Raw genomic sequence first — 27,785 nt, forward strand, 5'->3', positions numbered from 1 at the left:
TGCCACTAGCGTCTGTGGTTGCCCTGCAAGTTCACGGGCTTGTCCATGGAAAGTTCTCCATGCAAACATTTTAAACGGTCCCCACGGGGACAACGGTGCCGGCAATGGCCGGTTTTCTCAATCACGGTGAATCAGGTGACTGTTCGGTAATCATCTCATCATTTTTAAACTTTCAAAACTTTTCAAACAAAAATCAGTGGTGGTCCCAACGGGGACTGGACAACGGTGCTCCGCTGCCATTACTCCTGGTATTCAGCTAGAGCGGATCCATCACCCTCCACCAGCATATCAAACATGCACTGACATGCCTGCTGTGACAGGGGCACCTGGTACCCATTTCCACCGGTACGCGGGGTGTGGAAGACCACTGGACCTCCTACATAACGGGCACGCTCCATTGCCTTTTCCAACTCAGCAGCGGACCCGGGGCTGGGGCCGGAGTCATCATCTCTTGTTCCTGCGTCAGGCGGGTCACCGCCAGCTGCCGCAGCCTCCTGGCCTCCAGCATCCAGCACTTTAGCCCCTTCTGCGGTAGCACGGAGCAGCAGATTGGGCGAGCTTACACTGAGGCGCCCCATAAGTAACGGCAAGGGTGATGCATAGGCCAAGACTAGGCCGGGCCCCTCAGCCGCAGCGGCCGGTCCAGGTAGGACATAGGGACGTGGGTCACCAGTCGACTCTGCTACATCCATTCCCCCTCCGTACCTCGGGGCAGTCGTAGTCAGCATCTCCACTTCGCTGGTCCACTGCTCCATCATCTGGAGGATTTGTTCCTGCTGACGCTGGTGGAACTGAATCACCCGGGCCCTCATCCAGGCCACGGTCCCGGGCTCAGGGTCGGGCACAGTCTCTACTGGGACTTCTGGCACCATGCTGTTAAGGGGCCGCGGTTCTAGCGGTTCCCCCTGGTGTACTTCAGGGACGTCCCGGACGTCTGCAGCCGGCTGGTCCGCCGGAGCGACTGGGCAGGGTATCGCTACCGGTTGGGCAGGTAGCGGGCCTAATGGCGGAGCGGCAGCAGCTATCACGGGTAGCGGGGAGAGAGGCAGGGTGAGCGGAAGCCGGCCGGGCCCCTCAGCTCCAACGGCCGATCCCTTAGGAATACAGGGGCGTGAGTCTCTTACCCGCTCCTCCAAATGCTCTTCCACCTCGCGTCTCCACATAGCAGCCACCACGTCCGCCATGTCGGTCTCCCACTCCTCCAGGAGGAGTTGCATGTGGGCCTGCAGACGATTACTCAGCGGGACGGTCCGGTCCCTCAACCATGTCGCCGTGCCGGGTGCGGGGGTCTCGCTGTTATTAGCTGGAGCGGACATCTCGGCAGTCGTGCTTTCCAGGAACAGGGTGACTGCAGAGTCCTGGCGTCCCTGCTTTTATAGCTGCGCTCACATGCAGCCAGCCGCCATCGCGTCCCCCTTAGCTTCTTTCCGGCCCCTCCTCTATCGGGGCGGGGTTTTGGCCTTCGCGCCTCCACTACTCGAGAAGAGGCTCGAGCGGGGACTTTTCGCGCCAAAGATGGCGGCTTCTGAAATTTTCTGGCCGGACACCTCCGGCGGTAACAAGGCGCACCTCTACCAGACGGCAGAGCGGCAAGATCCTGTTCGTGACGCCAAGTTGTCGCGGGCGGAGGAGGGGACGCCGCGCTCTCCCTACTGCTCGGGTCCGGCTGCCGCGGCTGCTGCGGCCTGCTGCTGCTCAGTGGCTCGAGCGACGAGCCGGATCCCGGGGACTCTAGCAGCGCTCCTCGCCCGTGAGTGAAAGGGGGTTTTTGGGTGTGGGGATTGTGGATTGTCCGTGACGCCACCCACGGTTGTGGTGAAGGGATGTACACCACCGCTGCTCTGGCTGGGGAATCCCGGGAGTGATGGTATGGAGCAGCCAGTTGTTGTGTTGCCCCTCCGTGGGTAGGGGTTGGTGATCCCGGAGCCCAGGGATGTGGGTTGGATGGTGGGCAGGTGGGTAGGGGGCCTGTGGAGGTGCAGGGGCGCAGGGGCAGCGCTGTGCCGCACGGCATGGAGGTACTCACTCAGCCAGTAAACACGACACAGTTCTCGGTAAACAAACGGCTGGTTGGACGGGTCCCTCAGACGGCTGCACTGTTGATATCCCCTGCAGGTGATGGTGACGATCTCTTTCCTGCACCTATGTGTTGTTGTTTGGTTGCGATGGGTTCCCACCGGTAACCCGCTCCCCGGCCTGGATATGAACCGGAGGAGCTCCACTCTTGCCTGCAGGTGCTGGCCCTGGGAAACTGGTGCCTTGGCGGTAGCGGTGTCTCCCCTTAACGATCGGACTGTTGCCTTCAATCGGGACTTAGTTGTTGAGAGACAGTCGTCCCCTTCACTGACGGATTTGGCAAATTATGGCGACTCCTAGCCTTGCCGGGATCCGAAAGGCCCCTGCCCTGGTGCTGACTAATCTTCGTATACCGCTCCGGTACCGCCGGGTCACCACCCGTCCACGGTCCATTCGGCAACCTCCAATCAGTCTTGCCTGCAGACGGTCACCGCCGTCTGCCAACCTTGCTGTCTCAGTCCGGGGCACACACCCGGACTAACTTCAGGCTTCTTTCTGTCACTTTCTCTGTTGCTCTTTTACCACTTCCCTTCACTTCCTTTCACTTTCAACTCTAACACTTATCTGCCTGGTTTTCCCGCCTCCAGAGCTGTGAACTCCTCGGTGGGTGGAGCCAACCGCCTGGCCCACTCCCTGGTGTGAACACCAGCCCCTGGAGGAAGGCAACAAGGATTTCAAGTTTTGACTTCGGTGTCCCTGCAGGGAATGTGGGGTGCGTGTGGTGTAGTGACCTGTGACCCCTGGCTTGCCCAGGGCGTCACAGATGCACTGGGTTAAGAGTCAGACCAGCGATGCCCATGGGACCAGACCTGAGCACCCCACAAGTAAGTAGCTGACAGGTTCCCTTAAACTCATACTGCAGCCAGCTATATGTGGCACCCTGGACTAGCCAGGTCGTCACAGGTACTGCAACAACACACCCCACACCCCGAGATAGGCACATCAGCCAAACACCAAATCCTTGTTGCCTCCCTTCAGGGGCTGATGTCCACACCAGGTGGGGTGGAGCCAGGTGGTTGGCCCCACCCACTGTGGAGTTCAAAGTCCTGGAGGCGGGAAAGGAGGTCAGATGAGTTAGAGAGGTGAAAGAGAGAGGAGTAAAGTGGTAGTAGAGGAGCAGACTGACCGTGTCCGGGTACGTGGCCCGGGCACCAAGAGCAAGGTTGGCAGACGGTGGTGGCCATCTGCAGGAGAGGCAGATCGACGCGGAACCGTAGGACCGGGGACGGGCGGTGGCCCGCCGGTTCCGAACCGGGGAGCGAAGAGAAGCCAGCACAAACCGGCAGGGCCTGCGGACCCCGACCAGGCTTGGAGTCGCCGTTAAACAGGTCAAATCCGTTAGTGACCGGAACCCCAGGGGTTTCCAAACAGCCAAGACCCGACTGAAGGCAACCGTCCAAACAGCAACAGGGAAATACAGCTACCGCCACAGCTAGAATTCCCAGGGCCAGAGCTTGCGGGCAAAAGGGCTCCTCCGGCTTATATCCACGGGTTACCGGTGGGAAGCCATCGGGACCGAAGTTACACAAAAGGTGCAGGGAAAGGCAGCCACCACCAACCGTCCGGGAGAAACCACAGCAGCCGGCTGCGGGACCCGTCCATCCAGCCGTTTGTTTTACCGGAGACTCTGCATCTGTTCTTGGCTGAGTGAGTACCACCGTGCCATCTGGCACTGTGCTGCCCCCGCGACCCTGCACCTCACCAACCTTACCTCCCCGCTTCACCTCACCCGGGCCCCGGGACAACCAACCCCTACCCACAGAGGGGGAGACAATATCCCAGCTGCTCCCTGCCATCGCTCCCGGGATCCCCGTCACCAGCAGCGGTGGTGCCCCAACCTCACCACAAACCGTGGGTGGCATCACGGACCAAATCCCCAAACCAAAACACCCCCCTTTCACTCACGGGCGAGGAGCGCCGCTCGAGTCCCCAGATCCGGCCCACTGCTCGAGCCACCGAGCAGCAGCAGCGCCGGAACCGAGCGTGGTGAGCGCAGCGCCCTCCCCGCCCGCGACATATAGACAGTGCAACATAGAAGATATAGAAGGTATACAGGACAAATTGTTTGATGAAACCCAATGACAAAAATGATTTTTAACACAAAATGCATGCATTCATGTAAAAAGAAATTGTCTCCAAATTGTCTTAAAGGAAACCTACTACCAGGTTTTTCCCCTAGAAGCTTCGGCCACCACCAGTGAGCCCTTATATACAGCATTCTAGAATACTGTATATAAGACCCCATGCCACTATATAGAATGTAAAAAAGACCTTTATTATACTCATTTAGGGGTCAGTGGGGGTCTGATGGGTGTTGCTGTTCTTGGGTCCGGCGCCTCCTCCATCTCCTTCTCAGCCCTGTGTGGATGATGCGTCTTATGTCATCCACACATAGGCCACCATTGCGCTCCTATGTGTGGCGCCCCTGACTTGGTCAGGCTCCACTAAGTACTGCACCCATGCTGGGTGAGTGCAAACAGGTAATCCTGAAGGCTGGATAGGGTGTGTACGCACAGACACATAGTGACAGGTCACACACACCATTGAGGGGACCCCTGGGCAGACGCAGGAGGGGGCGTGCCTCCACATCCAATCAAGGGGTGCGGTGGAGATGTTGGAAGCTAGAGTTGTGCAGTGGCAGTAAGAGAAAGAAGAGCTGGAGGAAGCCAGTCTGAAGTGAGGACGCAAGTGAGTAGTCACAATAGTCAAACCCTGCACATGTAGTGGCTGTTTGCGGGGAAGATCGGTTGCCACACAGTCAGCCTGAAAGACAACTCAGGAAGAAGCGAGGCAGTTGAGTATGGGGATTCCTGGTAGACCAGGCACGCACGGGGAACAGGTTCCTAGAGCCAGACATCCATTTAGTGGTCTGCTAATATCTTTACTTGGTCCACGCTGCCAGCAAACGGGCCAGAAAGGGGAGAAAAGGCAGTTGCGACTTCCCTGGATGAATCCCATATACTTCAAGTCGGGGGTTATCCGAAACAGGAAGTGCTAGGAAGGCGAGCTTACAGTCATCTCTATACCAGCCTGAAGGATACCTGGTTCTCCCTGCGGTTTATCTCAACATCGCCCGGGTAACACTTGTCACAGTTGAAAGTGAGTAAACACCAGTTGCAAGGCATTTCTGGACTGAGACTAAGTTATTCTGCGACCTGTTGTTCCACACACACACCCGAGCCCCTGGAGCCAGCCTCACTCTCGGGAGGCCACACCATCTAACTGCAGATCCCATCCGCCCCAGACGCTCGTTAAAACTGCAGTGGCGGTCACCTCTAATCCTGACCGCAAACCGAGAGTGGCGTCACGACTCAGAACTACAGAACCTGACATACCTGTTGCCAGCGAAGATCCCTAAGAGAAGTCCCCGCGGCATCCCAGGAGGTGGAGTGGTGTCCCCGAGGCGACCGCTGCGGTCGGGCTACTCATCTGGCATCACGAACAGGATAAGGACTAGACCTGTTAAGACAGGTGACTGTGCGCCTTGGAGGCCCCATCAGAAAATTTGGACCGCCGCCATATTGACACTGCAAAAGCACGCGAATTTAAAGATGGCAACCCGCGCAGAAAGAAAGTACCGCCCACGAAGAGGTGTGGCTGTCCTGGAACCCCTAGAGTGTTTTGACCCCATGAGAGAAGAAGATGGGGGTGGATCTGTCCATAGACGGAAGGAACATCCCAGTCTGGTGGAAGAAACGAAACTGAGCAAGGAGTGCAGGCAGAACCTGATGAGCAGCGTGCGAGGCAACATGCAGCCAGAGAGGAGCGACCGGGAGGAGCTGAGTTGGACCAGGCCGATGACTGCTGCCGAGCTGGAGGTTGAAGTTGGGAGAATAGCCGGCAGAAGAGAGTAGTGGAGCAGGCGGGAGATAGCCGTGTGGAAGAAGGAGATGGTGGTGGCCATAAAAAATCTGCAGATGCTGGAGCAGCGAGGCCCGCGTACAGGTGCCGCCAACGCCCATCTGGAGTCATCACCGGCGATAGCGACCCTGCTGCGGGATATCTCTGGCCTAACCCTGGGTGAGTCCTACACTGTCCCTGCCCGATCGGGTGTGCTGACCCCACCGGCGTTGTCACCAGAGGCCAGTGCGGAGACTAGTGCGCTGTCCGGTGCGATCCACGAGCCAAAACCTGATGCGCCGTGCCCGGCCTAACCAGACCAGGCCGCAATGCCTCGTATCCCGGCCAGACCAGACCAGACCGCAACGCCTCGTGCCCCGGCTAGACCAGACCAGGCCAAAACGCCTTGTGCCCCGGCCATACCAGACCAGGCCGCAACGCTTCGTGTCCCGGCCAGACCAGACCAGGCCGCAACGCCTCCTGTCCTGGTTGCCGAACCAAGGGTGGTCAGACCAGAAGCGGTCACAAAGCCACAGTCGCTGACTGGGGATGCCGCCTCTACATTCCTGCCAGAAGCGTCCGAAGAAGCGGCTTGACTGAAAAGAGAGCTAAGGGCTCGGTTCCCAGCCCACCTGGTGGACAAGTACCTGGTCCCCAGGTTGCCACTTGGAACTGAAGCGGTCCCAGCACCCTCTCCGCTGGAGAGGGACCCATCACCCTGCCTGGTTGCGGGAGGCTCGTCGGGTGGAGGGGGACGCAGCACTCTCGGAGAGCGAGGGAAGCATGGAAGCCGAGCAGCTGTTTCCCCGGCGACCGGAGGAGGACGCAGCATTCCCTGCCGAAGAGGAAGAGCTGGCCGCCTATATGCCCAGCATGTATGTAACCTGGGAGCTGGCTGTTGACCAGGTGATGCAGATGCAGCGACCAGCCCGCAGAGGACAGCACCGTGTAAGAGCCAAGCACCTCCTTGTGCAGCCTACTGAGAGAGAGCTGGTGGAGGCCAGGGATCTGCAGGAGAAGCAGACCCTGCGACGGGCCAGACACCAGGACAGAGGCCCCATCCACCGTGGGGTAGTTGAAGAGTTTAACCATAGAACGGGGTACAGTTTTATAGTGGAGGCTGGGATCAAGGAGGGCATCTTCGTGTCCCGGCGGGATGTGCAGTCCCACCTGCAAAGGGGTCACCCTGGTCGTGATCTGTATATGGGGGATGTGGTGGAGTACACCAGACACAAGGGAGAGAGAGGATGGTTTGCCTTGGACGTGGTGCAATGTCCCAAGGAAACCATGACAGGCCCAGGTTCCATCCCTACTACTCCACCCCAGTCCCCCATTGCTGTCGCCACGGGGGGATGCTCCACAGCACACCCAACATGCCCAACATGCTCCCAAGCCAATCTCCAGGTTCCAGAGCACTGAGAGTGTAGACCCTGGTCTTGAGAGGAGAAATTCCCTTTAAAATGTTTGATAGAAATGTTTGATAAAGTTTAACTTGTTTACAGTTAAGTAACGTTTAAGGAATGCACCCGCAAGGACTGTTGTGAGAACTTTTCTGCTAAAATGCATTGCACCAGGTTAGTGTGCACTTTAAAAATGGACCATAGGCTATGAACTGGCTATAGCCACAAACTCTCGCATTGTGAATAGTTACCCCAGTGGTACCAAATTCAAAGCACGCCTGTTGATGGGGCCTGGCTCTGCACCACCAGGGAGCACGCCTGTTTATGGGGCCTGGCTCTCCAACACAAAGAAGCCGGTACGCCTGTTTATGGGGCCTACCCTACGCCACCTGGTCACCCAAGGGACTGTTGATCACTCCGTATACGGGTCTGGGTGGGTAAAGGACTTGTGGTTGGTGGATGGTGAAGAATGGTACCTGGTATGATGTTGTATGCATGTTTTTATGTTAATGCCTCCCCTGTGTGGGGAAAGTTGTATTAAAAATTTTAAAAATGTTCTTGTCTTTGCAGCCTGAGGATGTGCTGTTGGTAACTAGGGGGGAATGTGGCACCCCTGATCTGGTCAGGCGCCACTGAGTACTGCACCCATGCTGGGTGAGTGCAAACAGGTAATCCTGAAGGCTGGATAGGGTGTGTACGCACAGACACATAGTGACAGGTCACACACACCATTTAGGGGACCCCTGGGCAGACCCAGGAGGGGGCGTGCCTCCATATACAATCAAGGGGTGCAGTGGAGATGCTGGAAGCTAGAGTTGTGCAGTGGCAGTCAGAGAAAGAGGAGCTGGAGTAAGCCAGTCTGAAGTGAGGATGCAAGTGAGCGGTCACACTAGTCAGACCCTGTACGTGTAGTGGCTGTTTGCGGGGGAGATCGGTTGCCACACAGTCAGCCTGAAAGACACCTCAGGAAGAAGCGAGGCAGGCGAGTACGGGGACTCCTGGTAGACCAGGCACGCATGGGGAACAGGTCCCTAGAGCCAGACATCCATTTAGTGGTCTGCTAAAACCTGCCGGTGAGGGCACTCCAGGTGCCTCATCAACCATCACAGAGTCCGCAGCATCCGCAGCAATGAGGGGGCCCATAAGTGAGATAGAGCCAGGAGCCATCTTTACTTGGTCCACGCTGCCAGCAAACGGACCAGAAAGGGGAGAAAAGGCAGTTGCGAATTCCCTGGATGAATCCCATATACTTCAAGTCGGGGGTTATCTGAAAGAAGAAGTGCTAGGAAGGTAAGCTTACAGTCACCTCTATACCAGCCTGAAGGATATCTGGTTCTCCCTGCGGTTTATCTCAGCATCGCCCGGGTAACACTTGTCACAGTTGAAAGTGAGTAAACACCAGTTGCAAGGCATTTCTGGACTGAGACTGAGTTATTCTGCGACCTGTTGTTCCACACACACCCGAGCCCCTGGGGCCAGCCTCACTCTCGGGAGGCCACACCATATAACTGCAGATCCCATCTGCCCCAGACGCTCGTTAAAACTGCAGTGGCGGTCACCTCTAATCCTGACCGCAAACCGACAGTGGCGTCATGACTCAGAACTAGAGAACCTGACATACCTGTTGCCAGCGAAGATCCCTAAGAGCAGTCCCTGTGGCGTCCCTGGAGGTTGAGTGGTGTCCCTGATGCGACCGCTGCGGTCGGGCTACTCATATGCATGTACACTTTGATGTGCCCTGCTGAGGGGAGATCAAAGTATTGTCGTGTGCATATGTCGCGGGCTGAGGAGGGGACGCTGCGCTCTCCCACTGCTCGGGTCCGGCTGCTGCTGCTCGGTGGTGGCTCGAGCGGTGGGCCGGATCCCGGGGACTCGAGCGGTGTTCCTCGCCCGTGAGTAAAAAGGGGGGGGAATTGATTGTGGAGATTTGATATTGTCCGTGACGCCAACCACGGTTGTGGTGAGATTGGTGACACCACCGCTGCTCTGGACGGGGATCCCGGGAGCGATGACAGGGAGCAGCCTGGATGTTAGTTCTCCCCTCCGTGGGTAGGGGGTTGGTTGTCCCGGGGCCCGGTGATGGGGTAGGGATGGATGGCAGGCGGGTTACGGGGCCTGGTAAGGTGCAGGGTCGCGGAGGCAGCGCTGTGCCGCACGGAACGGTGGTACTCACTCAGCTAATAATTCACACAGAGTCTCTGGTCAAACAAACGGCTGGATGGACGGGTCCCACAGACGGCTGCTGCTGTTTTCCCCTGACCCCAGGTTGGTAATGTAAGTCCTTTCCGGCACCTTCCATACACTCCTCCTGCGCTCCGGTTTCCAGCTGGCTCCCCGGTTCGGTACCGGTGGGCCACCGCCCAGCCCTGGCTACCTACAGTTCCACCAGACTGTCTTCCCGGCTTTCGCAGACAGCCACTACCGTCTGCCTGACTGCTGCACGAGGGACCTAGGCTCAAACCTAGGCCCCAGTCTGCGTCTGCCTCTCTGCAGACCTCCTCTCTCTTCCTCTGCCTGGGCTTGTCTGGGCCTGTTTCCTGCCTCAGGCCAGCAAAATTCCTTGGTGGGCGTGCCTATCTGCCTGACTCCGCCCACCTGGTGTGTCTGTCTGAACCCGAGGAAGAAATCAGGTCTCACTGGGGATGTCTGTGTGAACTGCTGGGGGTGGGGGTGTGTGTGTGTTGTTATCTGTGGCCCCTGGCTTGTCCAGGGTGCCACACATAGGCGGGCGGTCTTTGACCATTCTTCATGCCTGTGCATTGCAGTATTTTGATCTGCCCCCAGCAGGCAGGAGCGCAATGGCTAATTCTATGTGGACCAGGTAGGACGCGTCATCCACAAGGAGCAGGGAAGAAGGATGGCAATTGAAGGAAGAGAGGAAGCGCCCTATCAAGACTAATGACGCCCATCGAACCTGACTGCCCCGCAGGTGCGTATAATAATTTTTTTTTTACATTATACTGAAAATCAGGGCTTCTAGGCCGACCCTCAGGGGCCCTAGCTATATCTAATCTCAGAGATACCCCTGAACGTGGTTGTGTTTGAGTTCCCTTCCTGATCCTGCTTCTGACCAGCCCTGAATTATACCCCTTCCCCCTACCCCAGGGGGGCCGGGATAGGAGTATGATTACCTACACAAATAGCCAGACAGGAGAAACAAAAACTCTGTCACACAGCATACATATGCTGAGCTATAAGACAATAAGAGATAGGGAGGAAAACAAGAGCAGGGAAGAAACAACAAGATAACAGGTAAACTAAACAACATCACCAAGCGCAGGCTACTCTCTCCAGCAAATCTGGGACACCACAGCACACATACCAACACAGCAGAAACTATAGTTGGCATTGGTGGAATATCTCCTCCAACCTAAGTATGACAGAAGCAGATGTGATAGGCTTCCTTACAACATGTGATCACAGAAGCAGAGGTTAACTCTTGCTAGCCTGTCTATGAATAAGTACACAGCTGGTCGATGCCCAAGTCTGCCTTTGTAGATCAGAAACACTAGAGAAACCGGGTGGAGTGCCAGAATCTGCGTCTGATGCCATCATGGCAGTCGTCGAGTTTTTGGTGACAACTGGGAGCCTGATGAAGGGCACCTGAGCTAACAGAAGTATAATTTGCAACTTTATAACTTAATATTTAACATTTTGCTGGAATACACTTTAATCCTCTGCTTTAAAGTACAACCTGCAGACTGGATTATATGTATCTCTACAATTGCCAGACGTAATTGAGAGCTTAATATCACGCAGATGTATCACTTTTACTTAGAGTCCAGAAGATGGCAGGTCAAGTTGCTTATCTTGCATCCTTCCCTTCTATCTTCTATTATTCTTGATGGCTCCTCCATTCAGCCGGCCAGTGAAGCGTGCAGCTTATGAGCATCAAATCATTCACCTGAACGTGACAATTCTTTCATGCTAACAAACAAAGCCTCGATGTATTGAATCCCCGTCCAGGGTTTTCTCGCCCACACACTTCTCTCACCCCATCAAATGCCATCGAGAACCACTTCTAAAAGGATCTATTTTTTTCCTTGCCTCATAAAAGGTAAGTGACATAAGCTCAATCACACATGTCACGACTCCCAGAGATCTTTTTAAGCCTCGTCACGTGGAAGAATACAAGGACACAATCCACTGTTGTCAGAGAATGTACAAAACAGCTCTTAGGCAGGTGAGAAAAAAGAAAAACCCAGGCAGTAAAATTTGGCCAAAGCCCAGTTTTACGGCTTTAATTTACCCGCAGCCAAGAGACATCTGTGGTTGTATTCAACATGAATTTATCAGCATGAAAATGCCGGAAATTGACAGACCATTAGCACCAGTTTTATTTAGTATATTGAAATATTGAAAGGAAAAACAAGTCTAAATCTTTGCTGAAAACAGAATGAATCATGCAATGTAAGCAACGCAGCTCGTGTGGGGCGGCAGAGCTGGGAAACGGTTCAAAGATATTTTCGCTGAAATCAAAACTAATGACTGAGGCAATAAGGATCAAACGACAGTAAGATTATGCTAAGACTGGCTTAACCATGGATAATGCCCTGTGCCGTATGTTCCGTAAGTAGCCCCCAATTGTCAACTCCACAAATGACAGCGCTTTATTACTACTTGTCAATAGTCCTGATTTTGGCGGAACAGTCCCGGGAACCAAAGTGCAAAAAGGTCAACTCGGATAGTTGCCACCAATCCCAAAATTGTGACAAACTTTTGGAAAGAGTCTTTGCAAATTCAGCATTGTCTGAGACCAAACAATATTAGTAAGGTTCGGTCAGTATTTAGACAACCCAACTTAATAATACGATTTATTAGGTGTTTTTGGGGAGCCTTGAGTGGGTTGTCCAGCATTAAAGGGAACCTGTCACCAGTTTTGTCCCTTGTAAGTGGCCACCACCAGTAAGCCCTTATATACAGCGTTCTAGACTACTGTATATAAGGGCCCAGGCTGCTTTGTAGAACATAAAACATCTTCTACTACCCTCACCTGCAAGGCGGTTGAGTTTCGCTAGTATTGGTCCGGCGCCAACTCTCTTCTTTACATCGCCGTCCTCCTTCCCTGCTGCATATGAATGATGCATCATATGTCATCCATAAAGAAGCCTCCATTGTGCTCCTGCGCATGCACACTTCTCCCTGCCCTACTGAGGGCAAAGCAAAGTACCGTAATCCGCAAGTGCAGGGAAAGGTCAAAGAATACCCGCGCATGTGCACTACAATACATTGATCTACCGTCAACAGGGCAGAGAGAAGTGTGCATGCACAGGAGCGCAATGGAGGCCTCTACTCTGTGTGGATGACGTACAACGCGTCATCCACACGGAGCTGGGAAGGACAACGACGATGGAAGGAAGAGAGGAGGCGCCGGACCTAGACCAGGCAAACCCATCGGACTCCACCACGCCGCAGGTGAGTATAATATAAACTTTTTTTATGCTATCAAGACCAGTCTGGGCTCTTATATACGGTATTCTAGAATGATATATTATATAAGCGCTTACTGTTGGTGGCCACAGTTTATAGGGGCCAAATATGGTGACAGATTATTTTTCTGTTTCTTATGTGTGGATTACTATATAACCCTAATCCAAAAATGTTGGGACGCTGTGTAAAATGAATAGAAAACAAGAATGCAATGACTTGGAAATCTCTTCTAGACATATTTTATCTACAACAGATCATTTGACACTGATTAGAAGGTTAACGGTAGACACAACTCAAAAACATTTGTCCCAGGCTGTTGTTTCAACCATTATGCAGTAGTATCCTCTCTTCATTTCAGAACAGTCTGGGAAGTGAGGAGTCAGTTCGCTGGATATTTGGGAGAGGATTGGAATGCTTGTCTGATTTAGGATTCTCGCTAGTCAACAATCCATGGTCTTCTTTCTAGATTTTTTGTTTCATAATTCGCCAAATGTTTTCCATTGGTGAAAGCTCTGCACTGTAGCCTGCCTGTTTATCACCCAAACTCTTCTGTGAAGCCATGCTGATGTGATAGATGCAGTATGTGGTTTATTTTCTAGCTAAAATATGCATGGCCTTCCCTGAAATTGATGTTGTCTGAATGGGAGCATATGTTGTTCTAAAACTAACGTATGATGTTCAGCACTGAAAGATGATTTTTTTTTCTAGAATCTCTGAATATTTTCAAGATATTATTTACTATACAGTAGATAGTGGGATATTCAAAGCCTTTGCAATTTCTATTAAGGAGCTTATTTTTCTGAAATAGTTCCACAATACAGTATTTGGACACATTTATTCACAGATTGGTGACCTCTGACCATCTTTGCTTCTGAGAGACTCTGCCTTCCTAACATGCTCGTTTTTATACACAGTTAAGTAACAGTTGAAAATTGACCCTCCATCTGTTTTTCATTTCTACCACTTACTTTCCAGACTTTTGTTAACCCACTCCCAAATTATGAGATGTGTTTCTGCCATCAATTTCCAAATGAGTTAATTTTTTCAAACAAAATGGCAAAAATGTTTAGCTTTCATCTTTTAATGTGTTCTATGTTCTGTTGTGAATAATATATGCCTATAATATATTTCCAAATCATTGCATTGCTGTTTTCTTTATAATTTACACAGCATGCCAATTTTTGGGGTATTGGAGCTGTGAAATAACAAATGGAGACATAAAACTTCACCTGCTGTCACACCAAAGGATCAAGCACAAGATACTCTAGTGGTGAGCTCCACATATCACAGGACCACTGAAACTTGTGATTGACGCAAGTGACTGGAAAAGCATTTCATAGTATTTAAGTATAGAGTTACAAGGTACAGATGCCAAACCATTGCGGCGGAAAATGTTTTCTTGTCAACTGTCGAGACCACACAGGCTGCACATCCCTAAAGTTGGGGCTGACCCCAGTACTTTGTCTAATGGCACAATGTTATAGATACCAAGGTGGGTACATTAATCCTAGTTTGAGGACAACCATAGATGAAGTCTTCGGATTACTGCCTCCTCACATGTCTAAAACCTTCATCCTACTAGTACTAGGAGTCGAGTGGTTGGACACAGACTGCCCATTACAATTATACCACTATAAGACAGAAGTGACCAAGATTGGTTTTCACAATGTTCAACGGGGTGCTCAGAGCCGATCACGTAGTGGGCCAAAATTAAAGGGAACCTGTCACCAGATTTGGCGACTATAAGCTGCGGCCACCACCAATGGGCTCTTATATACAGTATTCAAACATGCTGTTTATAAGAGCCCAGACCGCTGTGTAAAGCGTAAAAATGACTTTATAATACTTACCTAAACGGTCGGTGTAATCCAGATGGGTCAGATGGGTGTCTCTTTTCTCCGGATGTGACACCTCCTCTTTCGGCCATCTTTGTCCTCCTTCTTCTGAAGCCTGGGTGCATGACGCGTCCTACATCATGCACACTAGCTGGCATTGAGGTCCCGCTCATGCGCACTACAATACTTTGATCTGCCCTGAGTAGGGCAGATCAAAGTGCGCCTGCGCAGGACCTCAATGCCTGCCTATGTGTATGACATAGGACGTAGGATACCTCATGCCCCCAGGCTTCAGAAGAAGGAGGACAAAGATGGCCGAAAGAGACACACCCGGAGAACGGAGACACCCATCTGACCCATCTGGACCGCACCGACCATTTAGGTATTATAAAGTCATTTTTTATGCTCTATACAGCAGCCTGGGCTCTTATATACAGCATGTTAGAATGCTGTATATAAGAGCCCAGTGGTGGTGGCCGCAGGTTATAGTTGCCAAATCTGGTGACAGGTTCCCTTTAAGGTGTAAAATCATATTAATTTAGCCAATTTTGTTTTAAGTGACGTTTTGAGTACCCATTGGGTAAAAGAATCTCATGAGAAGGGTGTTTTAGACACCAGACATATACATGCACAGGATAGATTATGTAATGTTATTAACGCACCTTAGGTGTGAAACTGATTTCCCAGCCATCAATAGGAAACTGAGGGGGTTCCCACTCCACCTCTACCGAGGTCTGAGTCACATTTTTAAATTGCAGCCCTCGAGGTGGGGAGATATCTGAAAAGAAATGTGGTAATGTATGGTAATAGTAAAATTACAGTACACAACAATTATGTATACATATGCACATACTATTAAATAATTACAAGTAGGATGGTTATAATAAATAGCCTGAATGAGGTCTGATAACATTAATGCTTTCAGTTTATGGAATTAAGTTTGTTTCCTCCTAGAAAAACATAAATAATTTGAACTGTGAGTTCCGATTCTCTTTATCAAAAGACTACACCTCCACACTGTCTGACATAATCAGCACTAATTGGACAGTGAAAAACTGAGTAGGGACACACCGTCCACAGGTAACATCCAGTTGTTAACTTATTTCAAAAAGTTCTTGGAAGAATAAAAGAGGAATAGAACAATGCAAAGCATTCACAGACTGCTCCTGGTGGTGATTCTGTGGTTCCAGTGATGTCACGTTGAAAAAGCAGCTTCTTCTTTTCTGCTCTGCACTGTTGACGAGGTGTCTCTGGCTGATGTTATGCTGATTGATAGCTGGCTCTCTGCTTTCTCACTGCGGGGAGCCAGCTGTCAATCAGCATGACAAGGGAAATAGTGATGAGCAAGCACTACCATGCTCGGGTGCTCGGTACTCTTAACTAGTGATGAGTGAGCACTACCATGCTCGGGTGCTCGGTACTCGTAACTAGTGATGAGTGAGCACTACCATGCTCGGGTGCTTGGTACTCGAAACTAGTGATGAGTGAGCACCATCATGCTTGGGTGCTGGGTACTCGTAACTAGTGATGAGCGAGTGCTACCATGCTCGGGTGCTTGGTACTCGTAACTAGTGATCAGTGAGCACTACCATGCTCGGGTGCTTGGTACTAGTGATGAGCGAGCACCATCATGCTTGGGTGCTGGGTACTCGTAACTAGTGATGAGCGAGCGCTACCATGCTCGGGTGCTTGGTACTCTAAACTAGTGATGAGCGAGCACCACCATGCTCGGGTGCTGGGTACTCATAACTAGTGATGAGCGAGCACTACCATGCTCGGGTGCTGGGTACTCATAACTAGTGATGAGCGAGCGCTCCCATGCTTGGGGGCTTGGTACTCATAACTAGCAATGCATGACCACTACAATGTTTGGGTGCTCGGTACTCGTAACTAGTGATGAGTGAGCACTACCATGCTTGGTACTTGTAATGAGCAGTTGGATGACTTGAATACTCAAGTATATTGGAAGTCAATGTGGGGCTCAAGCATTTTTCCCGAAGATTTCCCATAAAAATGCTCGAATTTGCCATTGACTTCCATGATACTCGGGTACTCGAGTCGTGCCCATCCGAATATCCAACTGCTCATTATGAGTACCAAGCTCATCACTACTGCAAATGTTATGCTGATTGACAGCCAGCTTGCTCATCACTAATTGGCAATGATGTACTGTTGATAGAGCAGTCTAGAAGAAGAAGAGCTGCTCTTCTGGTGAGAGGTCAAGTAAAGCAACACAATCACCAGCAGGACCAGTCTGTGACCGCTTTGAACCAGCAGAGATAGTGCTGAGCAGGAGAGACAGGTAGTTAACAATTACTACCTACGGCAAAAATAAGCAGAGACCTGGAATAGCCCTTCAAAGGAAGTAGGGTCAATCAAAAGCCATGACTAATCCTAGTCACTGGTAAAGACAACCTTTAACTTGCTATAAAAATATGTCCCATGTCAGGTGCAAGAACATAGTGCAGTCTCAAAAGCCGAGCCCATTCCATTAAAGGCAGGCGCCAGCTGTGTTAAACAGTTGGCATCCACCACTAAGAAAAGCAAATGGAGCTTACTCCGATTTCTGCTATTCAGCCCCTTAAATTAAGCTTTCAATCTTTGACATTGGCATGTAAGGCACACCATCCTGCCGAGGCATTGTTTCTAGCGCCCATCAGTCTTCCCAAAATATGAAAATTTATTCCACTCCTGTTTTCTGTTTTCCCTCTTTTAAAATAAAAAGATGCAAAAAAATAAAAGAAACAACATATTCCATATCACAACATTAGCATAAGACTGATTTTTCAAAATATACAGTACATTTATTTAACCCATATAGTAATTACTGTAAAGAGAAAACAAAAATCTAAATGTCAGAATTTAGGGTTTTTTGGTTGCTGTTCCTGCTCCAAAAATGCAATAAAGAAGCAATGAAAATATTGTATTTATTCCAAAATAATACCAATAAAAACTATAGCTCGGTGTCCAAATATTAAGTTCCTGCAGAGGTTTATTAACGAGAATAAAAATACCCCACAAAGTTAGGGGTCTCGGAAAATGGCGGCACAGACCAATTATATTTTTCAAAATTTCAATTTTTTTACTATTACAATCAAAACAAAAAACTATATAAATTTAATATTGCCGTAATTGTACTGACCAAGAAAATCTTCCATGTCAATTTTATACTGCACATTGAACACTTTAGCAATAAAATCCAAAAAAATAATGACGGAATTGTGTTTTTTTTCACAGCTGCAGTAACTTTTTTCTGTTTTTCACTATGGTAAAATGAATGGATTCCTTCAAAACTGCAATCTGTTGAGCAAAAACAAGACCTCATTCTGCTATGTCAATGAAAAAATCAAAATTTATGACTCTTGGAAAAATGGAAAGGAAAAAATAATGAAATTGGCTGTGTTGAGAAGTGGTTAAAACATCTCAACAAGTCCTAGGCGATATTGAACTGCTAGGTTTACTTTTATTTTTTGGCAGCATTATGCCTCAAAGAAGCAAAGATGGGATATCGCCCCACGACTGTGGAAAGATCCAGACAAGATGGGGATTTTTATTGTCAACGTGTTTCTGAGAGCAATTTCTCCTTCTTGTGGACAAAAATTACATACATGATTTTGTCCTGAAGAAGGAGAAATTGGTCTCAGAAACACGTCGACAATAAAAATCCCATCTTGTCTGGATTTTTCCCCAGTGGCGGGGTGATATCCCATCTTTGCTTCTTTGAGGAGTACCACTATCCCCAGGCATGCTCCAGCAGCCTTCTTTGCCTTTGCAGTAGTTGTGGTTGTTCACAGCTACCCCAGGTGAGCCTGTTTTGTCTCTCCACATTACCCACCATCCCCAGATAAGACCCTATTTGCGCTACTCTTTTGTTGCCAGTTTATTGCTTTCCCGATTTTTTGGCAGGAGGAAGACCACTATGGACTACACTTAAAGGGTCTAATATCCTTAATAGGGATGATCAAATACCTTAAATATTCAGCTTCGCGAATATTTTCCGAATAGTTTGCTGCTATTCGACTATTCGCCATTATTCAATGTGCAATGTAAGTCTATGAGAAACCCGAATAACAACTATTCAGAACTATTCGGGCTTCCCATAGACTTACATTGCGTATTGAATATTCGCATAGCGGCGACCTATTCGGAAAATATTCGCGAAGCCGAATATTTGAGGTATTCGATCATCCCTAATCCTTAATAATTTCAATCATTCCAAATAGGTAACATATGATACATGTACAGACTGGTTAAATGACTGGAGAAAAAAAGGAGATACGGCAAAGAACATGTGTGAAAAATTCCATTTTATTCATAAAATATCATATATAATAAAATCACGACAATATGTGGTCAAAAGGACAAGGATCGGACAGAAGGTGGGGGAAGGTGGGTTGGGGGGGGCTTGAGGATGTGGGAGCAACAAGACATACATTGCGTATTGAATATTCGCATAGCGGCGACCTATTCGGAAAATATTCGCGGAGCCGAATATTTGAGGTATTCGATCATCCCTAATCCTTAATAATTTCAATCCTTCCAAATAGGTAACATATGATACATGTATAGACTGGTACTCACGTGTGGACATGGTGATACTTGCGGGCTCGCTGGTTATGTCACTGATAACGGAGCATACACTGATGTTATATGTTGTTCCTGGCTCCAGTTCTCTTATGGTCACAGCACTCCAATCTCCTGGTACCCTCTGCTGTAGTCTTTGTTGGGGTCCCCACTCTCCAGGAACCGCCGGCTGGTATGAGATAACATATTCCGTCACAGCGGTAGTTCCTTCCCATACCAAGTCTATCCAATGGTCTCCCACAGCCGTTACACTGAAGTCCACCGGTGGAGCAACTAGGGAAATAAATACAAAAAATACGTGAGATATTAATATATCACAATGTCTTGATTTGGAATACTGCAATTACAGGATTATATTGCTACACATTACAAGTGGAGGAGCCAGAATAGCAGTGTTCATTTTTATATTGAATCATGGATTTATGGGGTTGATTTACATTTGAAATGCAATAAAAACATATTTTTGATCTGTTTGTGTTTTTTTTAATTTTTAATTTTTCTAAAGACACCATGTTGTTGGTACGGATTATAAAAAGTGTGATAAAAGTGAAACTCAAGGTTTAACACTAGAAGTCCCAGAGAGGGGTCATTTAACATTTCTACCCTTGGAACCCAGAGACGGTGGAATGACCTGAAGGATTTTAGCTAACATCCTATAATCACCGTAATTAAGGCCATTACTGTCGCACCACAGGAGGTTGTTGTTTTCCATTTTGTTTAGCCATTTAGTTTCTACTTAGTTCTATTCCTATTGGACTAAGGGTTATTTGACCCTCTTTCGGGACTTCAGGGGGGAGCTCGAAATTTCTGGGACTTCTTGTGTTAAGATCGTAAAGATATATTACAGTGATATTGGGTCATACAGAGGCAAGGGAGGAGGGAAAAAATACAACAATGCTTGTAACACCTGCACCGGATGGAGGAGATCCACGCAGAGTAGCCCAGGACCAGGTTTTACGCAAAGGAACACAGATAAAAAAAGTTGTCCAGTGAAAAATTCTCCATAAGTACAAACTTCATGTTATTAAAACATTTTAAAAGCCAAAATCGCCATACAAATAATTTATTGTTGGTTTTCTGAACAGCAGAGTAAATTGTTGGTATGGCAATTTTGGCTTTTAAGATGTTTTAATAAAATTAAGTTTTTACTGATGGAGAAGTTTTCTCTGGACAACTTTTTTTTTGATCTGTGTTCCAATGACATTGGTTTGGTACATCTCCTGAATGGTTGGCCAACCATTAACCAAATATATAGTGTCACTCTAAGGTAACTATCTGTAGTTTACTAGTCCACCAAGGAACACTTCGAGAATGGGTCATTTGACAACTAGATAAAATCTAGGTCGAAAAATATATTGATCGACTCTTTCAACGTTTTGACGATTACTAAAGGATAGAACTTCTAATTTAAAAGATAGAAAATATCTCAATAAATCCAATTCTGTGAATATGAAGTTCAGCTCTGTCCTCACCTATTGTACCATCACTCATTCCCTGTAGACTATGAGCCCTCGCGGGCAGGGTCCTCTCTCCTCCTATACCAGTCTGTCTTGTACTGTTAATGATTGTTGTACGTATACCCTCTTTCACGTGTAAAGCGCCATGGAATAAATGGCGCTATAATAATAAATAATAATAATAATAAAATTTGGAAATACAAAATTATAATTTTTGGATATGATGGTCTCAGTTGAAAATGGCTCTATTGTAACTTGGGGCTATACGAAGCTGAGATCCACAAATTTGTTATCTCAGCTCCTATCTCCATTGTATAAAAAAATCTATTCTTTATATCCAATTTATTTGATTCCTACTGAAAGATTTAAAGGAAGCTGTCAGTATATTATTGCTGCCCGTGGTTCGGGCGACAAGATTTAAGCCAAGTATGTGTTTCGCTGAAACGTTGCAGCATTAAAGAGGAAACAGCTTGGAGAGCTGATGTAGATAATAAGGCGTGAACTGACTAATATGATGAAGTCCCTGGCTGGCTTCTTTAACTTGATTGACAGTTCTCTCCCATATGAGAACGGTCAATAATCTGGAGTTTAGAGGGGAGAAGCCGGCCATGGATGTCAACACACAGGACATTTCTGCTGCAGCGTCGCTCTGATCAAGAGAAACGATCGGATTGTGTAGTCATAAAGTTCCGTAGGGGTAGTAGTAAAATCAATAAAAAATGTAAAAGATATTAAGAAAAAGTTTAAAAAAAATGGGAGAAAATAAAAAAACCTAAAAGTTCAAATCACCCCCCTTTGCCCCATTTAAAATAAAAAATATTAAAAAAAAATACATTTTTGGTATCGCTGCATTCAGAAATGCCCAATCTATCAAAATATAAAATCAATCAATCTGATTGGCACATGGTGTGGCAAGAAATAAATTGCAATCATCAAAGTTATGTTTTTTGGTAACCACAACATTGCATTAAAATGCGATAACAAACTATCAAAACAGCACACCTACAAAAACATGGTATAACTAAAAACATCAGCTCAAGATGCAAAAAATAAGACATCCCTGAGCTCCACATCCCGAAAAATGAGAACGCTACAGGTCTCGTAATGGTCACAAAAAAATGCTAATTTTTTTGGACAAACTTCTGAATTTTTAAATGTTTGGTATCTACGAACTCCTACTGACCTGAGGCATCATGCTGACATTTCAGTTTTACCATATACTTATCATGGTGAATAAAAAAAAACCCAAACCATTGTGTAATTTCACTTTCTCTTTCGTTTCATTGGGGGACACAGGAAACCATGTGTCCCCCAATGAAGATTCAGAGAAAAAGATTTTACGGTGAGTACCCAAAATCTTCTTTTTTCACTATTTTTCCACATTTGGATTTTTTTTTCCTGTTTTCCAGTACATGACATGGTAAAATGAATGGTGTCATTCAAAAGTAAAACTCATCCCGCAAAAAATAAGCCCTCATATGGCTTTATTGTTGGAAAAATAAAAAAAATTATGACTCACGGAAAATGGAAAATAGCCCAGTGGTGTATCACTATGTATATGGGAGTACCATGAGAGCGGTGAAAGGTGAGGGAAGGAGACCCCTGCGTATAGGGAAGAGGAAGATGGTGACCCCTGACCAAACCTATAGCTGGGCCCTGGTGTCCCTCACCACCCTAGATAGGTTGTACACCTACTGTATGAGCCGAGTCGGATACCTGACCCTAGATATCCCAAGTGCTGGACCCTAAATAGGGAACAGGTGAGATGAGCGCTTTGTCAACCCCACTAAATGATAAAGGAAGACACAAAGACACAAGAGGGACACATGGGGGAAAAAGCATAAATTATTTATCCACCAGTGACACAGGCAAGAGTTCAGCAAAGCTTCAGCATCGATACCACAACTGAGTGCAAGCCACCTGCTTGCAACCAGAGCTAGAATGAACTGAATAATATCACCAGCACCAGTCCAGGGAAGAAGGGAATATTTAAGCACCAAGAGATGATGATCAACAGCTAGGTGGAAGTCGAGCTCCTGCTGCGTCCAAACGGGGGAGAGATGAAAATGCATCAGTAAAGCTACCTATACCAATGAATACTGACAGCAGGAACAATAGAAAGTCAGGCAGCATTTTGCTCAGCCAAATGCTGTGACCTTCTATGGCCGGAAACCACATGACTGTCGTGACACACCAATGATATGGTGAAGGGGTTAAACATAGGTTACTACAAAATGAACCATGGCTTGCTTGTACGACATGTTGGTAAACCGTAGGTGATCTAGTCCACAACACTCTGTTACAGTATTTCTTCACAGCACTAACGCATGTGTCTTACAGTGATATCTCTTCTACTGACACGTTTGCTTTATTTCCCGAAGGTCGTCTTCCACCAGGGTCTTCAGAATAAAGGTTTCGAGCCCCTGAGATGCGAGATACAAGTAAATAAGACTTTTATGTTGTAAAATGATATCTTTGCCTAGAACTTGTCGCAATGTCTCTGCGGGGTATGAGCAGTACAGTGACCCAAAAGGTTGTCAGGAGCTTTCTGAATGGCAGAGGAGGCTCGATGTCTGGTCTTACAAGGCATGGAGACATTGGAGGACATATTCACTTGACCTTCCTGAACCAAGAAGGACTACTAGATCTAGGAAGGGAGCCCATTTTAATTTTCTTCCCTGTATGACGATGATATGATGTAGTCGTACCATCGATTACAACCCAGGAGGGAATTGTGATCCTCATGTTATTCAGACAGAACTTCTATGCTCTAACACATTCACCTGCCCGGGTTAATGTCACCGTATGACGCCATGAACAGAATATCCACATCTGCATTGTTGTGTTGGAAGCTGGAGGACACAAGTTGAAAACCCCTGATCGCTATAACAAGCGAATGCTTCAACCTTTTCTTTTAAACCATCTCTGACTGAAGAAAGGAGCACTGCGTGAAAACTGAGGCAAAGTGTTTCCATTCTTTGATGATCAGAGGGAAGGATAGAAATGACTACTTCTGTCAATTTTCTGAAAGATTGCTTGAAAATCCCAGTACCAAAGTCTTTTAGCTGTAAAACTCGGACAAATACCGTGGACAATTGCATTGCTTTTTACTTTTATACCCACTCTCCACCGGGAGCCCCCACCTTTTCCTGTCCTGTTTTAAGACTGTGAATCCTATGACTAATTTTAAGGCAATGTGTCACTCAGGTTATAAGCCTATTTACGTTCAAACATAGACATTTATACGGAGAAAATCTAAAATTGATGTCAGTGAGCATATAACAGCTTAGATTCAATGCTGTGTACTTGGTTTTCACACTATTGGTTTAAAGCAGGGATGTCAAACTCAAATACACAGAGGGCCAAAGTTAAAAACGTCGACAAAGTCATGGACCAACCTAGTTGTAGGCCCCAGATAGTCCTCCATATAATAAAATGGGTCCCACATAGTTCTCCATATAGAATAATGGGCCCCACAAAGGTCTCCATACAGAGTAATGGGCCCCACATAGCCCTCCATATAGAATAATGGGCCCCACATAGTCATCCATACAGAATGAGCCCCACATAGTCATCCATACAGAAAAATGTGCCTCACATAGCCCTCCATACAGAATAATGAGCCCCACATAGTCCTCCATCATACAGAATAATAGGCCCCATAAAGCCCTCCATAAATAATAAAGGACCCCACATAGCCCTCCATGCAGAATAATAGGCCCCATATAGCCCTCCATATAGGATAATGGGCACCACATAGCCCTCTTTACAGAATAATGGGCCTCACATAGCCCTCCATACAGAATAATAGGCCCCGCATAGCCCTCCATACAGAATAATATGCTCCATATATCCCTCTATAAAGAATAATAGGCCCCACATAGTCCTCCATACAGACTAATGGGTCCCACATAATCCTCCATGCAGAATAATGGGCCCCACATAGGCCTCCATACAGAGTAATGGGCCCCACATGACAAAGGGTTTCATATAGAATAATTGGGCCCACATAGTCCTCCATACAGAATAATGGGCCTCACATAGTCGTCCATACAGAATAATGGACCCCACATTAAAACCTCTATACAGAATAATGGGCCCAACATAGCCTTCTATACAGAATAATGGACCCCACATAGCCCTCCATAAAAAATAATGGGCCACATATAGCCCCCCATAAAGAAAAATGGACCCCACATAGCCCTCCATATAGAATAATGGGCCCCACATTGCCTTCTATACAGAATAATGAGCCCCACATAGTCCTCCATACAGAATAATAGGCCCGATAAAGCCCTCCATAAAGAATAATAGGCCCCATATAGTTCTCCATACAGACTAATAGGTCCCACATAGTCCTCTATGCAGAATAATGGGCCCCACATAGCCCTCTATACAGAATAATGGGCCCCACAAAGCCCTCCATGCAGAATAATGGGTTCCACATAGCCCTCTATACAGATTAATGGGCCCCACATAGTCCTGAATACAGAATAATAGGCCCCATAAAGAATAATAGGACCCACATAGGCCTCCATACAGAGTAATAGGCCCCACATCACATATGCTTCCATATAGAATAATGGAGCCCACTTAGTCCTCCATACAGAATAATGGGCCCCACATAGTCCTCCATACAGAATAATGGGCCCCACATAGCCCTCCATGCAGAATAATGTGCCCCACATAGCCCTCCATACAGAATAAATGGCCCCACATAGCCCTCCATGCAGAATAATGTGCCCCACATAGCCCTCCATACAGAATAATGGGCCCCACATAGCCCTCCATGCAGAATAATGTGCCCCACATAGCCCTCCATACAGAATAATGGGCCCCACATAGTCCTCCATACAGAATAATGGGCCCCACATAGCCCTCCATACAGAATAATGGGCCCCACATAGTCCTCCATACAGAATGATGGGCCCCACATAGTCCTCCATACAGAATAATGGGCCCCACATAGCCCTCCATGCAGAATAATGTGCCCCACATAGCCCTCCATGCAGAATAATGTGCCCCACATAGCCCTCCATACAGAATGATGGGCCCCACATAGCCCTCCATACAGAAATAAGGGCCTCACATAGTCCTCCATACAGAATAATGTGCCCCACATAGCCCTCCATAGAGAATAATGGGTGTCTGGTATCGAGGGCTAAATAAAATCAGCCTTTTGGGTCAAAGCTAAGAATAACTGTGTGTGGGGGTCCTGCAGCTGGGACCCTCACTTATCCTGAGCACGAGCTCTGACTTAAGCTTTATAGGACTGTACAGCATTCAGATTTCCCATAGATGGATAAAGCAGTGACGTGCATACTGACTTTTCAGAGAATCATTCCTGAGATCAGTGGCTCACAATCTAAATACTTTTAAGTAGGATTATACAGCAATTCCAACTTGAAATTTCAAAGTAAGTACACCTGCCTTATTAGGTCTAAGAGATCTATTTAACAACGATCTATTGCCAGATTTTATAACCTGAATTGTATTCATTATCAAATAATGTCATAGACCTAATGAGACTGGTGTGTTTACTTTGAAAATCATGTCACTATGGTTTTATAATCTGGATATTAGAATAACCATTTTATGACTCCAGTTTTCAAGTGAAAAAATCACAAGTGCAAGGTGTCTATCTTCGCCCATCCTTCTTTATTGATCGCTGCGGCATGTATGTGGGATCTAAGCAGCAGAGAGGGACAATGAGGAGCTTCCAAAAATCTAAATATTGAGATAAACTTTCAGAAAGGAATATTCGGCCATCTGACATGGATTTTCTAAGTAAATACCCTGGTCACATCAGGTGTAAGAGAACTATTTAATGATGCATGTGTGGCGCCCTGGACAAGCCAGGACGTCACAGGTACTACAACAACACACCCTACACCCCGGCTAGGCACACCAAAGCCAAACACAAAATCCTTGTTGCCTCCCTCCAGGGGCTGATGTCCACACCAGGGGGTGGGCCAGGCGGTTGGTCCCGCCCACCGAGGAGTTCACAGTCCTGAAGGCGGGAAAAGGAGGAGTTCAGTTCAGATTAGTTGTGGAGAGGAGTTGAGGAGGAGTAAAGAGAAGTGGTAGCAGAGGAGGCTGAAGGCGTCCGGGTGTGTGGCCCGGACGGAACAGCAAGGTTGGCAGACGGTGGTGACCGTCTGCAGGAGAGGCCGATTGGAGTGAACCGTACGGCCCGTGGACGGGCGGTGGCCCGACGGTACCGGACCGGAGAGCACGGACTCCGACCAGGCTAGGAGTCGCCGTGAAATTGGTCAAATCCGTTAGCGAAGGGAACCTCCGGGGTTTCCCAGCAGTCAAGACCCGATTGAAGGCAACAGCTCAAACCGTAAAGGGAAACACAGTCACCGCCAAGGCTACAGTTCCCAGGGCCAGAGCCTGCGGGCAAAAGGGGCTCCTTCAGCACCCATCTAAGCTGGGGAGCAGGGTTACTGGTGGGAAGCCATTGGAACCGTACACACAACACAGGTGCAGGGAAAGGCAGTCACCATCAACCTACCGGGAGGAGAACAACCGCAGCCGTCTGTGGGACCCGTCCATCCAGCCGTTTGTTTGACCAGAGACTCCGTGTAAATTACTGGCTGAGTGAGTACCACCGTGCCGTGCAGCACAGCGCTGCCCCCATGACCCTGCACCTCACCAGGCCCCGTAACCCGCATGCGATCCATCCCTACCCCTCACCGGGCCCCAGGACAACCAACCCCCTACCCACGGAGGGGAGAACCAACATCCAAGCTGCTCCCTGTCATCGCTCCCGGGATCCCCGTCCAGAGCAGTGGTGGTGTCACCAATCTCACCACAACCGTGGGTGGCGTCACGGACAATATCCCTAAACCAAACCACCCCCCTTTCACTCATGGGCGAGGAGCGCCGCTCGAGTCCCCGGGATCCGGCCCACCGCTCGAGCCACCGACCGAGCGAGCAGCAGCAGCCGGACCCGAGCAGTGGGTGAGCGCAGCGTCCCCTCCTCCGCCCGCGACACATGCAGTTTGTGGTGACTGATCCACTTTAACCTTATGTTACATTATTTTTTAATGCGTAAAAACATGTAATATTCAAACAGACTGCATTTGAATGAGCGTTGATTTAGTAACATGAAGCACTTTAGAATTGAAAATGTTTATATGAAAATTACTGTGCAGTGG

The 27,785-nt window shown here is 48.2% G+C and overlaps 1 protein-coding gene across 2 annotated transcripts in view; it reads right to left on the minus strand.

Annotated features, from left to right (window-relative positions):
• TNR (tenascin R) overlaps positions 1-27,785 on the minus strand; it is a 616,331-nt gene that overhangs the window by 165,958 nt on the left and 422,588 nt on the right. For both annotated transcript variants that reach the window (XM_075320147.1, XM_075320148.1), the window contains 2 exons: positions 19,163-19,438; positions 15,244-15,359 (listed from right to left, as the gene is read on the minus strand). In XM_075320147.1, coding sequence (XP_075176262.1) covers positions 15,244-15,359; positions 19,163-19,438 — 392 coding nt within the window. The remainder of the gene's footprint in view (positions 1-15,243; positions 15,360-19,162; positions 19,439-27,785) is intronic.

Source organism: Anomaloglossus baeobatrachus, chromosome 8, assembly GCF_048569485.1.
Source record: "Anomaloglossus baeobatrachus isolate aAnoBae1 chromosome 8, aAnoBae1.hap1, whole genome shotgun sequence".
NCBI classification, from domain to species: domain Eukaryota; kingdom Metazoa; phylum Chordata; class Amphibia; order Anura; family Aromobatidae; genus Anomaloglossus; species Anomaloglossus baeobatrachus.